The following is a 13,951-nucleotide window of genomic DNA, read 5'->3' on the forward strand; positions in this document are numbered from 1 at the left end:
ATCATGTGCACCATCATCACCATCATTATGTGCACCGTCATCATAATGTGCACCGTCATCATCATGCGCACCGTCATCACCATCATCATGTGCACCATCATCATGTGCACCGTCATCACCATCATCATGTGCACCATCATCATCATCATGTGCACCATCATCATCATGTGCACCATCATCATCATGTGCACCGTCATCATCATCATGTGCACCATCATCATCATGTGCACCGTCATCACCAACATGTGCACCGTCATCACCACCATCATCATGTGCACCGTCATCACCACCATCATGTGCACCGCCATCACCATCATCATGCGCACCATCATCATCATGTGCACCGTCATCACCATCATCATGTGCACCGCCATCACCATCATCATGTGCACCGTCATCATCATGTGCACCATCATCATGCGCACCATCATCATCATGCGCACCATCATCATCATGTGCACCGTCATCACCATCATCATGTGCACCGTCATCACCATCATCATCATGTGCACCGTCATCACCATCATCATGTGCACCGTCATCATCATCATCTGCATCATCATATGCATCACCGTCATCACCACCATCATCATTGTGTGCATCATATGCATGTGCACCATCATCGTTATCATTTCCACCACCATCATCATAATGGTGCATCATCAGATGCAACACCATCAGCAACATCATGGGCATCATCATCAGCGTCATCATCAGTAACATCATGGGCATAATCATCAGCATCATCAGCATCTGTATAATCGTAATCCCCATCTGTGTAAGCATCGTCGTCGTCGTCGTCATGGACACAGTATTATTATATTTTCTTATGATTCAGTGCATCATCTACGTTTTTATTTTACCGGGCAAGGCCCCACTGAGCTCCTTTTTGACTCTTTCAGAAGCGACCTGGCAATCACAGACGACAGCTCAATGAAAGTGGCCCATCGCGTGAACAGTTATAGCAGCAGCCGACTACGCTGAACGAATGTTGATTCTAAATGTGCGAGGGAGACACCGGATGGACCCGGAGAAAAATCCACGCGACCACGGGGAGAGAAAACAGAGACACGCAAACTTCAAATATACAGCAGCAGCAGGCATCAGGGTCGGGATCGAACCCACGACCTCCTGCGTAGCAGGCGAGGTAGTTAACATCTCCTAGCCACCGTGATGATGAGAGAGAGAGGCAACCTGCAAATATTCAGGCGTTGTCATGGTCGGGATCGAACCCACGACCTCCTGCGTAGCAGGCGAGGTAGTTAACATCTCCTAACTACCATGTCGCGTGGTGATCATCATCACGTGATCATCATCTCGCGCATCATCATCACTGTGATCATCATCATCATCACGTGCATCATCAATCTCCACCACCGTCATCATGTCACGTTCTTATTTGCTTTCATAATCACGATCATCATCGTCCTACGTCATGGACATCATCTCATCGTCATCATTTCATCGTCATCATCTCATCGTCATCATCATGTTCACAGCTTCCCCTCCTACCATCGCCATCCCCCCTCCCGCACCTCAGATTTGCACGGCTGGCCGCGTACGGTGCGAAAGAAATCCAACAATCACACACGTCGTCATCATCCTCACCATCATTGTGCTCAGGATGCAACCTTCATCATGATCATCACCACCACCACCACCTCTTCCTTCTAACACCACCATCATCATAATCATCGTCGTCGCCGCCACCTTCACCACAGCTCACCTGGCCACCGCACCCTTCTACGCAGATGCCCATCGCTTACCTGCGCCTGCGGTAAGGACGCGACGATGTGGACGAGGAGGAGGACGAGGAGGGAGACGAGGAGCAGCGATGAGGAGGCGAGGGAAGTCGCTCTGCGAGCCATGGCGAGACGGCGGCTCGCTCCTTGCTGTCTGCTGGGCTGGTCCTGTCGGCCTGCTGGTCCGTCTGTGTGTGTCTGCCTGTCTGTCTGATAGTCTGTCTGTCTGAGAGTCTGCCTGTCTGTCTGAGAGTCTGCCTGTCTGTCTGATAGTCTGCCTGTCTGTCTCAGAGTCTGCTTGTCCCTTTGAGAGTCTGTCTGTCTGATAGTCTGTCTGAGAGTCTGCCTGTCTGTCTGATAGTCTGCCTGTCTGTCTGAGAGAATGTCTGTTTGTCTGTCTGAGAGTCTGTCTGATAGTCTGCCTGTCTGTCTGATAGTCTGTCTGAGAGTCTGCCTGTCTGTCTGATAGTCTGCCTGTCTGTCTGAGAGTGTGCCTGTCTGTCTGAGAGTCTGCCTGTCTGTCTGATAGTCTGCCTATCTGTCTGATAGTCTGCCTGTCTGTCTGATAGTCTGCCTGTCTCTCTGAGAGTCTGCCTGTCTGTCTGATAGCCTGCCTGTCTCTCTGAAAGTCTACCTGTCTGTCTGATAGTCTGCCTGTCTGTCTGATAGTCTGCCTGTCTGTCTGAGAGTCTGCCTGTCTGTCTGATAGTCTGCCTGTCTATATGAGAGTCTGCCTCTCTATATGAGAGTCTGCCTGTCTCTCTGGTAGTCTGCCTGTCTCTCTGGTAGTCTGCCTGTCTCTCTGGTAGTCTGCCTGTCTCTCTGGTAGTCTGCCTGTCTGTCTGAGAGTCCTAGTCCCTGACGCGTGCGTGCACGATCTCCTCGGCGTGGAGGACGATGCCGTTGCCGAATTGGGAAGGAGATGGAGGTCGCTGGAGAAGAAGGAGGAGAAGGAGAAGCAGCCACGACGCCACGCACGACCCCCTCCTCCACTGCCCCAGGAACCCCCTCTCAGCTCAGCAGCAGCGACAGCGAGTGGTGGGACAGATGTACGAGAGAGCGAGAGAGATGTGGGGGGGGGGGGCTGCAGGAGGATATCCTCATAGCCGTGGACACACACAGTGACAGACACAGACAAAGATCCCCCGTGTAGCCTTCGCAGACTGCCGGGGCAAGTGCTGCGATTGAGCACAAGGCAAAGATCCCCCGTGTAGCCTTCACAGACTGCCGGGGCAAGTGCTGTTAGCGAGCATCTGTGAAGGCCGGCTCGGCACACGAGGGGTGTGGGTAGCCAGCACCACGCCCGGCCGCCTTTGTCTCCCCCAGTGGCGATGTTTGCACACTGCGGCCGGGTACTCATTTGAGGCCGAGTCGACCTAGGAGAGAGCCCCACGGCCGGTTCGTTCAGACAATCGTCACCGGTGTTTGCCGTGAGCGGGACTCGAACTCGGGCGGCAGGGTTCGTAGCGCGAGTGCGCTAACCGCTGCCCCACCGCTCCCACCGTTATCTAATTAATAATGATCAACGTTGTGCCAGATCATGAGAGCGTGACACATTTCTTGAGCTGAGCGAGGTCGTTGTTGTAAAGTGTCGAGGTGCACAGGGACGATGATGGTGGTGATGGTGGTGCTGGTGGTGCTGGTGGTGCTGGTGATGGTGATGATGGTGGTGGTGATGATGATGGTAGTGGTGGTCATGGTGGTGCTGGTGGTGATGGTGGTGCTGGTGGTGATGGTGATGGTGGTGATGGTGGTGATGGTGGTGCTGGTGGTGATGGTGGTGGTGGTGATGATGGTGGTGGTGGTGATGGTGGTGCTGGTGATAATGGTAGTGGTGGTGGTGATGGTGGTGCTGGTGATGATGGTGATGGTGGTTGACCACAGTGGTGGTGGTGGTTGAACACAGTGGTGGTGGTTGGACACAGTGGTGGTGGTTGACCACAGTGGTGGTGGTGGTGGTTGGACACAGTGGTGGTGGTGGTTAAAACACAGTGGTGGTAGTTGACCACAGTGGTGGTGGTGGTGGTTGGACACAGTGGTGGTGGTGGTTAAAACACAGTGGTGGTAGTTGACCACAGTGGTGGTGGTGGTGGTTGGACACAGTGGTGGTGGTGGTTGAACACAGTCTCATCACGTGGTGTGTAGTAGTAAGTCGTGTCTCATCACGTGGTGTGTAGTAGTATGTGGCGTCTCATCACGTGGTGTGTGTAATAGTATGTCACGTCTCATCACGTGGTGTGTAGTAGTATGTCGTGTCTCATCACGTGGTGTGTAGTAGTATGTGGCGTCTCATCACGTGGTGTGTGTAGTAGTACGTCACGTCTCATCACGTAGTGTGTGTAGTAGTAAGTCGTGTCTCATCACGTGGTGTGTAGTAGTATGTGGCGTCTCATCACGTGGTGTGTGTAATAGTATGTCACGTCTCATCACGTGGTGTGTAGTAGTATGTCGTGTCTCATCACGTGGTGTGTAGTAGTATGTGGCGTCTCATCACGTGGTGTGTGTAATAGTATGTCACGTCTCATCACGTGGTGTGTAGTAGTATGTCGTGTCTCATCACGTGGTGTGTGTAGTAGTATGTCACGTCTCATCACGTGGTGTGTGTAGTAGTATGTCGCGTCTCACCACGTGGTGTGTGTAGTAGTACGTCACGTCTCATCACGTGGTGTGTGTAGTAGTATGTCACGTCTCACCACGTGGTGTGTAGTAGTATGTCGCGTCTCACCACATGGTGTGTGTAGTAGTATGTCACGTCTCACCACGTGGTGTGTGTAGTAGTAAGTCGTGTCTCATCACGTGGTGTGTAGTAGTATGTCGCGTCTCATCACGTGGTGTGTGTAGTAGTATGTCACGTCTCACCACGTGGTATGTGTAGTAGTATGTCGCGTCTCATCACGTGGTGTGTGTAGTAGTATGTCACGTCTCACCACGTGGTATGTGTAGTAGTATGTCGCGTCTCATCACGTGGTGTGTGTAGTAGTATGTCGTTTCTCATCACGTGCTGTGTACTAGTATGTCACGTCTCACCACGTGGTGTGTGTAGTAGTAAGTCGTGTCTCATCACGTGGTGTGTAGTAGTATGTCGCGTCTCATCACGTGGTGTATGTAGTAGTATGTCACGTCTCACCACGTGGTATGTGTAGTAGTATGTCGCGTCTCATCACGTGGTGTGTGTAGTAGTATGTCGTGTCTCATCACGTGGTGTGTAGTAGTATGTCACGTCTCACCACATGGTGTGTGTAGTAGTATGTCGCGTCTCATCACGTGGTGTGTGTAGTAGTATGTCGTGTCTCACCACGTGGTGTGTAGTAGTATGTCACGTCTCACCACATGGTGTGTGTAGTAGTATGTCACGTCTCACCACGTGGTGTGTGTAGTAGTAAGTCGTGTCTCATCACGTGGTGTGTAGTAGTATGTCGCGTCTCATCACGTGGTGTGTGTAGTAGTATGTCACGTCTCACCACGTGGTATGTGTAGTAGTATGTCGCGTCTCATCACGTGGTGTGTGTAGTAGTATGTCACGTCTCACCACGTGGTATGTGTAGTAGTATGTCGCGTCTCATCACGTGGTGTGTGTAGTAGTATGTCGTTTCTCATCACGTGCTGTGTACTAGTATGTCACGTCTCACCACGTGGTGTGTGTAGTAGTAAGTCGTGTCTCATCACGTGGTGTGTAGTAGTATGTCGCGTCTCATCACGTGGTGTATGTAGTAATATGTCACGTCTCACCACGTGGTATGTGTAGTAGTATGTCGCGTCTCATCACGTGGTGTGTGTAGTAGTATGTCGTGTCTCATCACGTGGTGTGTAGCAGTATATCGTGTCTCACCACGTGGTGTGTAGTAGTATGTCACGTCTCATCACGTGGTATGTGTAGTAGTATGTCACGTCTCACCACGTGGTGTGTAGTAGTATGTCGCGTCTCACCACGTGGTGTGTGTAGTAGTATGTCACGTCTCATCACGTGGTGTGTAGCAGTATGTCGTGTCTCACCACGTGGTGTGTAGTAGTATGTCGCGCCTCATCACGTGGTGTGTAGTAGTATGTCGCGTCTCATCACGTGGTGTGTAGTAGTATGTCACGTGTCATCACGTGGTGTGTGTAGTAGTATCTCGCGTCTCACCACGTGGTGTGTGTAGTAGTACGTCACGTCTCACCACGTGGTGTGTGTAGTAGTAAGTCGTTTCTCATCACGTGGTGTGTGTAGCAGTATGTCGTGTCTCATCACGTGCTGTGTAGTAGTATGTCGCGTCTCATCACGTGGTGTGTGTAGTAGTATGTCACGTCTCATCACGTGGTGTGTAGTAGTATGTCGTGTCTCATCACGTGGTGTGTGTAGTAGTATGTCGTGTCTCACCACGTGGTGTGTAGTAGTATGTCGCGTCTCATCACGTGGTGTGTAGTAGTATGTTGCGTCGCATCACGTGGTGTGTGTAGTAGTATGTCGTGTCTCACCACGTGGTGTGTGTAGTTGTATGTCGTGTCTCATCACGTGGTGTGTGTCGTAGTATGTCGTGTCTCATCACGTGGTGTGTGTAGTAGTATGTCACGTCTCATCACGTGGTGTGTGTAGTAGTATGTCACGTCTCATCACGTGGTGTGTAGTAGTATGTCGTGTCTCATCACGTGGTGTGTGTAGTAGTATGTCGTGTCTCATCACGTGGTGTGTGTAGTAGTATGTCGTGTCTCACCACGTGGTGTGTGTAGTAGTATGTCGTGTCTCATCACGTGGTGTGTGTAGTAGTATGTCGTGTCTCATCACGTGGTGTGTGTAGTAGTATGTCGTGTCTCATCACGTGGTGTGTGTAGTAGTATGTCGCGTCTTACCACGTGGTGTGTAGTAGTATGTCGCGTCTCACCACGTGGTGTGTAGTAGTATGTCACGTCTCATCACGTGGTGTGTAGTAGTATGTCGTGTCTCACCACGTGGTGTGTGTAGTAGTATGTCACGTCTTACCACGTGATGTGTGTAGTAGTATGTCACGTCTTACCACGTGGTGTGTAGTAGTATGTCGCGTCTCACCACGTGGTGTGTGTAGTAGTATGTCGTGTCTCATCACGTGGTGTGTGTAGTAGTAAGTCGTGTCTCATCACGTGGTGTGTGTAGCAGTATGTCGTGTCTCATCACGTGCTGTGTAGTAGTATGTCGCGTCTCATCACGTGGTGTGTGTAGTAGTATGTCACGTCTCATCACGTGGTGTGTAGTAGTATGTCGTGTCTCATCACGTGGTGTGTGTAGTAGTATGTCGTGTCTCACCACGTGGTGTGTAGTAGTATGTCGCGTCTCATCACGTGGTGTGTAGTAGTATGTTGCGTCGCATCACGTGGTGTGTGTAGTAGTATGTCGTGTCTCACCACGTGGTGTGTGTAGTTGTATGTCGTGTCTCATCACGTGGTGTGTGTCGTAGTATGTCGTGTCTCATCACGTGGTGTGTGTAGTAGTATGTCACGTCTCATCACGTGGTGTGTGTAGTAGTATGTCACGTCTCATCACGTGGTGTGTAGTAGTATGTCGTGTCTCATCACGTGGTGTGTGTAGTAGTATGTCGTGTCTCATCACGTGGTGTGTGTAGTAGTATGTCGTGTCTCACCACGTGGTGTGTGTAGTAGTATGTCGTGTCTCATCACGTGGTGTGTGTAGTAGTATGTCGTGTCTCATCACGTGGTGTGTGTAGTAGTATGTCGTGTCTCATCACGTGGTGTGTGTAGTAGTATGTCGCGTCTTACCACGTGGTGTGTAGTAGTATGTCGCGTCTCACCACGTGGTGTGTAGTAGTATGTCAGTCTCATCACGTGGTGTGTAGTAGTATGTCGTGTCTCACCACGTGGTGTGTGTAGTAGTATGTCACGTCTTACCACGTGATGTGTGTAGTAGTATGTCACGTCTTACCACGTGGTGTGTAGTAGTATGTCGCGTCTCACCACGTGGTGTGTGTAGTAGTATGTCGTGTCTCATCACGTGGTGTGTGTAGTAGTATGTCGTGTCTGATCACGTAGTGTGTGTAGTAGTATGTCGCGTCTCACCACGTGATGTGTAGTAGTATGTCGTGTCTCACCACGTGGTGTGTGTAGTAGTATGTCGTGTCTGATCACGTAGTGTGTGTAGTAGTATGTCGCGTCTCACCACGTGGTGTGTGTAGTAGTATGTCGCGTCTTACCACGTGGTGTGTGTAGTACGTCTCGCCACACCTGTATAATTTTTAATTAAGAGGGAGGGGGGATGTTTTCGTTTCACCGCGTCAAACGAGGATTCGCCATCTCCTCGTGGTCTCCAGGTGAGGGGCGAGGGTAGGGGGGGCGATTATCCCACAGTGCCCCCCCTCTCTTGGATGGCCCCCCACTCCCCATCCCATCCTCCAACCTCCTGACCAAGCAGAGGCCACACAGCTCACGGATATTTGCATCGGCTCACATTTTATTTTATTAACGAATACATTCCAGTGCAAAGTGTCCATTCCATCTGTGCAAAACATCACTGTGTTTTTTTGATATCGTGTTTGATAAACGTGGCAAAAGGAATTTTTTTTTTAGAATCTTTGAACTTGTCCGTGTATGCGTCTCCTGCTGACGAAACCACTAAAACAGGCTTGTTCCACCTTTTCAGAGCATCATCAGCGTCATTGGCTGTTGTGCCAGCATTAATAGCAGCAGCAGCAGCAGCAACAACAACAACAGCAGCAATTGAAATCAACAGCAGCATGAGCAGAAGCAGCAGCATTAGCAATTGCGTCGGTTTGTCAGCAGTCGCATCGGCGGCATGAGCAGCAGCATCTTGCAAATGATCACGCCGGCATCCGCAGCAGAATTGGCAGCAGCAGCAGCATCGTCAACAACCACCACCACCTCCACCTCCATCAACATAAGCATCACCAGCAGCATCACCACCATCACAAGCAGCAGCAGCAGCATCGGTCCATCACCACAACCATCATACGCATAAGCAGCAGTAGCAGTGCCATCGGCATCAAGAGTCGTTTCGAACCCAGTCTCAAATATTTGTTTTGAAACTTCACCAGTTAAGGCCGACTGAGCTCCTCCGTAGCTCTCTGCGAGGCGTGACGTGGCCACAAATGATAGCTCAACGAAGCGGCTCATCTCATCAGGTGGACATTCATCGCAGCCAGAAATACTCCAAAACGCGTGACGATGTTGATTCTAATTGTGCGAGGGAAAATGCGGAGGACCCAGAGAAAAATCCAAGCGACCACGGGAAGAGAGAGAGAGACACGCAAACTCCAAATATACAGCAGCAGGCGTCAGGGTCGAACGAACCCACGACCTCCTGTATACCCAGCGAGGTAGTTAACATCTCCTAGCCACCGTGGCGCCCCAGAACCTCGTCGGAAGCTGTCAGGGGGCTCCATGAGGGGAACAAATAGACCCCCCCCCCAAAAAAAAAAGGGGGGCCTACATTTACCCCAGCAGCCAGGCAACCGTGGGGTTTAAGGACAGGGATTGCCAGACGAAGTAAAGATGCGGGGGGGGGGGCTAAACACGAACACACAAAAAAGACAAAGATCCCCCGCATAGCCTCACGACTATTAGGGCAAGTGCTGTTTGCGAGCATCTATGAAGGCCGGCACGGCACACGAGGGGGTGGGTGGTCAACACCACGCCCGGCCGCCTTTGTCTCCCCGGTGGCGATGTTGTTACACACCGCACCAGGTACTCATTTGAGGCCGAGTCGACCAAGGAGAGGCCCAGGACCGGCTCAGATATTCATCACCGGTGTTGGCCGTGAGTGGGAATCGAACTCGGCACGGCGGGTTCGGAGCGCGGCGTAGCGCTAACCGCTACACGACCGCTCCCCGTTACACACACACACACAGACACACGACTCGTGTACAACTACAGCGCAGTATGCATTTGTACAGAGCAGAGTCTGAACGCGACTGCATTCCCAGACGCTGCAGAGCAGCGCTCTTCATTGCAAGGCCCCGCGGGGCCACTGTCGGCCCCTGAGGGCCTCGAGTGCGGTCCCCGAACATGCACAACAGATGATGCCGCCTGTAACTCCTGGCGAATCGTCGTACTCTGTAAATGTTTGTGGATTTGCTCTCCAACACACAACCGGTGTGGCGCTGAACCAGTAACGAATTGGCCACGTTCTGTTTACGTGACAAACCTTACTGGTTGGCTGTGTCAGGTGGTGGCGGGTTTAACGACACGTTCATCCATAATAGAGGGTTTTTTTTTTGGGTTAGATCGCGTAAATATGTAAATGTGTCGTTAGAACTCGTCACCTCCCCACACAGCCAACTCGTAAGGGTTGTCAGAACGTGGCCCATTCGTCACGAGTACAGCACACCGGTGTGTTGGAGAGCCACGCCACAACATTTACAATTTGACACGTTTATATTTATGCGATCTAACCACCAAAAAAACCCCCCTGTGTTATGGATGGTATTGGTCGCGAAAGCCCTACTGCGTGTTAAATGCACAAAGAGTGAACACACCCCATCATGCTGCTCTCTAACCCCCAACGGTTTCAAATGGTGTGGGCGGGCACCACTTTCGCCGATGTCTTATCGGCGAAAGTGGTGTCCTCCGTCCCCTCCCCCCGCTGAAAATGCGTGAAGAACACCGCTGTAGACAATCAGTGGGCGCGCGTGCTTTGTAAACACACAGAGAGAGTGAGAGAGGCAGTCATAGGCAAGGGTAGAAGGGTAAGGCCTTGAGGCTGGACTTGCCGACAGAGGCGGGGAGTGGACAGCACGGACAGATTGGGAGGGCGGGCGGGCGGCGGTGGAGGTGGTGGTGGTGGGGATCTCCACATCAACGGGGCAGGAGTGGAGGGGGGGGGGCTACAAAAGATATCTGGTGCGAGAGATTGGGTCAAAGGCTACGCGGGAGTGTTTCTGGCCGGCGTCTCGATATCCACTGCTGCCCTGCCTGACGAATGCCGCTGCCACGGCGGCGCGACGGGCTTGAAGGTCTCGCCGCACTCGCTAGCCAAGAGGCCGACGGTTCCGTTCCGTCTCCGGGCGCGGGCAGATCAAACCATGTGGGGGGGGGGGGGGTGGGGGTGAGATTGTTAAATCCGCCGCCTTCCCAAGGACCCCCCCATCTGCCTACCCCCCCGTCTTCTCCCCCACCCTCCCCCCGCCGTCACCAGAATTAAGAATTAGGTTTGGGGGTTAAGCTACCCTCGTGGTGAGGTCAAGAGGAGGCGTTCAAGTAACACACAGCACATTCTGTGGGGTGCAAAATGCAATCTCACACTGGCTAATAGCACCGCTAACACCGAAAGCGTCAAAGCAGAGTTGTTAAAGACCGACGGCCGCTGGCGCCCGTGTTGTATGCAGTGTCCGCCTGGCGCCAGCGGGGTCAGGTTAGTGGTCAGGTTAGTGGTCAGGTTAGTGGTCAGGTTAGTGGTCAGCAGCGCCACCCGCCGCCTCCCCCTCCTCCTCCGCTGCTTCCACCTCACACCGCTACTGGCGTCACGAGGGCAGCACCCGCACGGGCAGCTCGCGAGCGTGCACGTTGCGCCAGTGATGCGCTAGCAGCGACACGAGACGCTCCCTGCCGGCCGTGCTGGGCGCACGCAGCAGCCAACGCTCCTCCTCCTCCTCCTCCTCCTTCGCACCACCGCCATCGCCGCCATCGCCGCCGCAACCACCACCCCCGTCGTCATCGTCGTCGTCGTCATTGTCACGGCTTTCTTCTCTTCGTACGCTACCGGCAGTTTTGCTCTCCTGCCCGCCACTTTGTTGTTTGGCAGGCTTCTGCTGCTGTTGCTGCGGCCGACTCTGGCTTTTATTTTGCCGACTCTTTTGCTGCTGCTGCTGCCGCTGATCCTGCCGCGGCCGCCGCGGCGCTGGCGCCGACCGCCGCGGCCCCCCGGCGAACACGAGCGCCAGCGTGTGCGCGCAGCCCTCCCGCCCCTCGAGCCGCGCCAGCGCCGCCACCCTCCGCACCGCCACCGCGCCAAAGTGCGGGCGCCGCGCGGGCGCCTTGGCGAACGGCGGCAGCGGGTGACACACGGTGTCCTCGCTGCACAGGCAGAGCAGCGCCGGCGTCAGCACCAGCGACCTCGGCGCCGCCGCCGGCGCCGCCGCCGCCGACCCCGCCGCCGCTCCGCCCTCCCCGTGCGCGCCGACGTCTTGGAACACGAGCAGGTAGAAGAGGAGGCTCGGCGGCAGCCGCGGCGACGACGACGAGGGCGAAGGGGGCGAGCGGGGCGAGGAGGGCGAGGAGGTGGAGGACGAGGAGGAGGAGGTGCCGGGGGAGTCGGCCTGGCTCACCGTGAAGAGGAGCTCCCCGATCACCTCTTCGTCGGGGTACACGAAGGAGGTGCGGCTCGCTGGACCGGCGCTCCGCCCGGGACCTGCTGCGGGGCGAGGCGTGACGGGGAAAATCCACGAGAGAAGCGACAACAACGACGACGACAACGACGGTGACGACGACCGTCATTTGTATTCCACCGTAGCACGGACGCGAGCAGACGCAGACTTAGCGCGGAGAGCCGCAGACCTAGGGCATGCGGGAACAGAGAGACGTGGGCGGGAAGAACGTTGAACAGCAGCCGTTACCCCATTCCATTCCGATGACGTGCGTCTACGATGAGGTACGTGTGCGGTGACGAGCGAGGTGTTGCAATACGAGCAGGACGTATACGCTTTGTCTGCCGAGCGTCACGTGATCACAACTGAGCCGATGGTTCTTCTCTCTCTCTCGCTGCGGGATTGTGGGTAATCGTCTCCCATGCCCGGCCTCAGTCGGCGTGCCTCACTCGTATAGTCAACATCCGTGCGAGCGTATACTGTTTACTATAGTACTATAGTGTTGTGACCACGTGTATACTGTTTGCTACAGTACTATAGTGTTGTAACCGTGTGTACTGTTTACTATAGTACTATAGTGTTGTGACCACGTGTATACTATTTACTACAGTACTATAGTGTTGTGACCACGTGTATACTGTTTACTATAGTACTATAGTGTTGTGACCACGTGTATACTATTTACTACAGTACTATACTGTTGTGACCACGTGTATACTGTTTACTATAGTACTATAGTGTTGTGACCACGTGTATACTGTTTACTACAGTACTATAGTGTTGTGACCACGTGTATACTGTTTACTATAGTACTATAGTGTTATTACCACGTGTATACTGTTTACTACAGTACTATAGTGTTGTGACCACGTGTATACTGTTTACTACAGTACTATAGTGTTGTGACCACGTGTATACTGTTAACTACAGTACTATAGTGTTGTGACCACGTGTATACTGTTTACTATAGTACTATAGTGTTATTACCACGTGTATACTGTTTACTACAGTACTATAGTGTTGTGACCACGTGTATACTGTTTACTACAGTACTATAGTGTTGTGACCACGTGTATACTGTTTACTACAGTACTATAGTGTTGTGAACACGTGTGTGTGTGTGCAAAAAGCATTTTTTTAATTTTGTGTCCAAGTGTAGTGACTGTTCTTTAGTAACTGTACTGATTTTGCGGAAATGTCACATTTCCGCGAAATCCTCAAAAGGAGGCGAAAGCAAGTATCATTGGATAGGTTCCTTGTTAAAGTCGCACAAAAAGATTCCAGTGAGCCAACAGATGGCAGTGATTCCGTTAGTGACAGTGAAAGTCGTCCTACACAATAACCCTCCTCCTCCTCTCCTCTCTCTCGTCTCCCTCACACCAGCCACGATTCTATTTAATTAAAAAATTTGATCACTTTATATTAAATTTAAATAATAAAACTATAAAAAAAGGTATTTTGCATTAATCCTTATTACATGAATATTTTTGGGTTGTGGAACGAATCATCTGAGTTTCCATTATTACTTATGGGAAAAATTCGCTTTGATATACGAGTGCTTTGGATTACAAACACATTTGCGGAATGAATTATGCTCGCAATTCAATGTTTTACTGTACACATACCAGGTTCTCAATTGTAGTGGATTCATGGTCTCAGCCCAGCCACAGTGGTTTACATAGACCAATACAAAAAATTACATCTATTATTTTTTATTTCACCAGGTAAGGCCCACTGACCTATGTAGTTCTTTTTCAGAAGCGACCTGGATATCACAAAATGATAGCCAAACAAAGTGGCTTATCGCGTGGAAATGTATAGCAGCCAAATACTCTAAACGCGTGATGTCGATTCCAAGCGTGGAGGGGAAAACCGGAGGACTTGGAGAAAAATGCACACGACCACGGCGAGAACACGCACAAATAT

General features: G+C 52.1%; 2 protein-coding genes across 3 annotated transcripts in view; both read right to left on the reverse strand.

Annotated features, from left to right (window-relative positions):
* LOC116952738 (stabilin-2-like) overlaps positions 1-2,781 on the reverse strand; it is a 132,289-nt gene extending 129,508 nt beyond the window's left edge. The window contains exon 1 of the mRNA XM_076074418.1: positions 1,767-2,781. Coding sequence (XP_075930533.1) covers positions 1,767-1,868 — 102 coding nt within the window. The 5' untranslated portion in view covers positions 1,869-2,781. The remainder of the gene's footprint in view (positions 1-1,766) is intronic.
* A 5,354-nt stretch (positions 2,782-8,135) lies between these two features.
* The window catches only part of NISCH (nischarin), a 31,696-nt gene continuing 25,880 nt past the window's right edge, over positions 8,136-13,951 (reverse strand). Inside the window, exon 16 of one of the 2 annotated variants that reach the window (XM_032972314.2) lies at positions 8,136-12,069. In XM_032972314.2, the coding sequence (XP_032828205.1) occupies positions 11,183-12,069 (887 nt within the window). In that variant the 3' untranslated portion in view covers positions 8,136-11,182. Of the gene's footprint in view, positions 12,073-13,951 lie in introns of both variants that reach the window. The other variant, XM_032972313.2, reaches the window with a different exon arrangement.

The sequence above is a fragment of the Petromyzon marinus genome, chromosome 48, assembly GCF_048934315.1.
Source record: "Petromyzon marinus isolate PM22_M1 ecotype Great Lakes invasive population chromosome 48, UKy_Petmar_22M1.pri1.0, whole genome shotgun sequence".
Taxonomy (NCBI): Eukaryota; Metazoa; Chordata; class Hyperoartia; order Petromyzontiformes; family Petromyzontidae; genus Petromyzon; species Petromyzon marinus.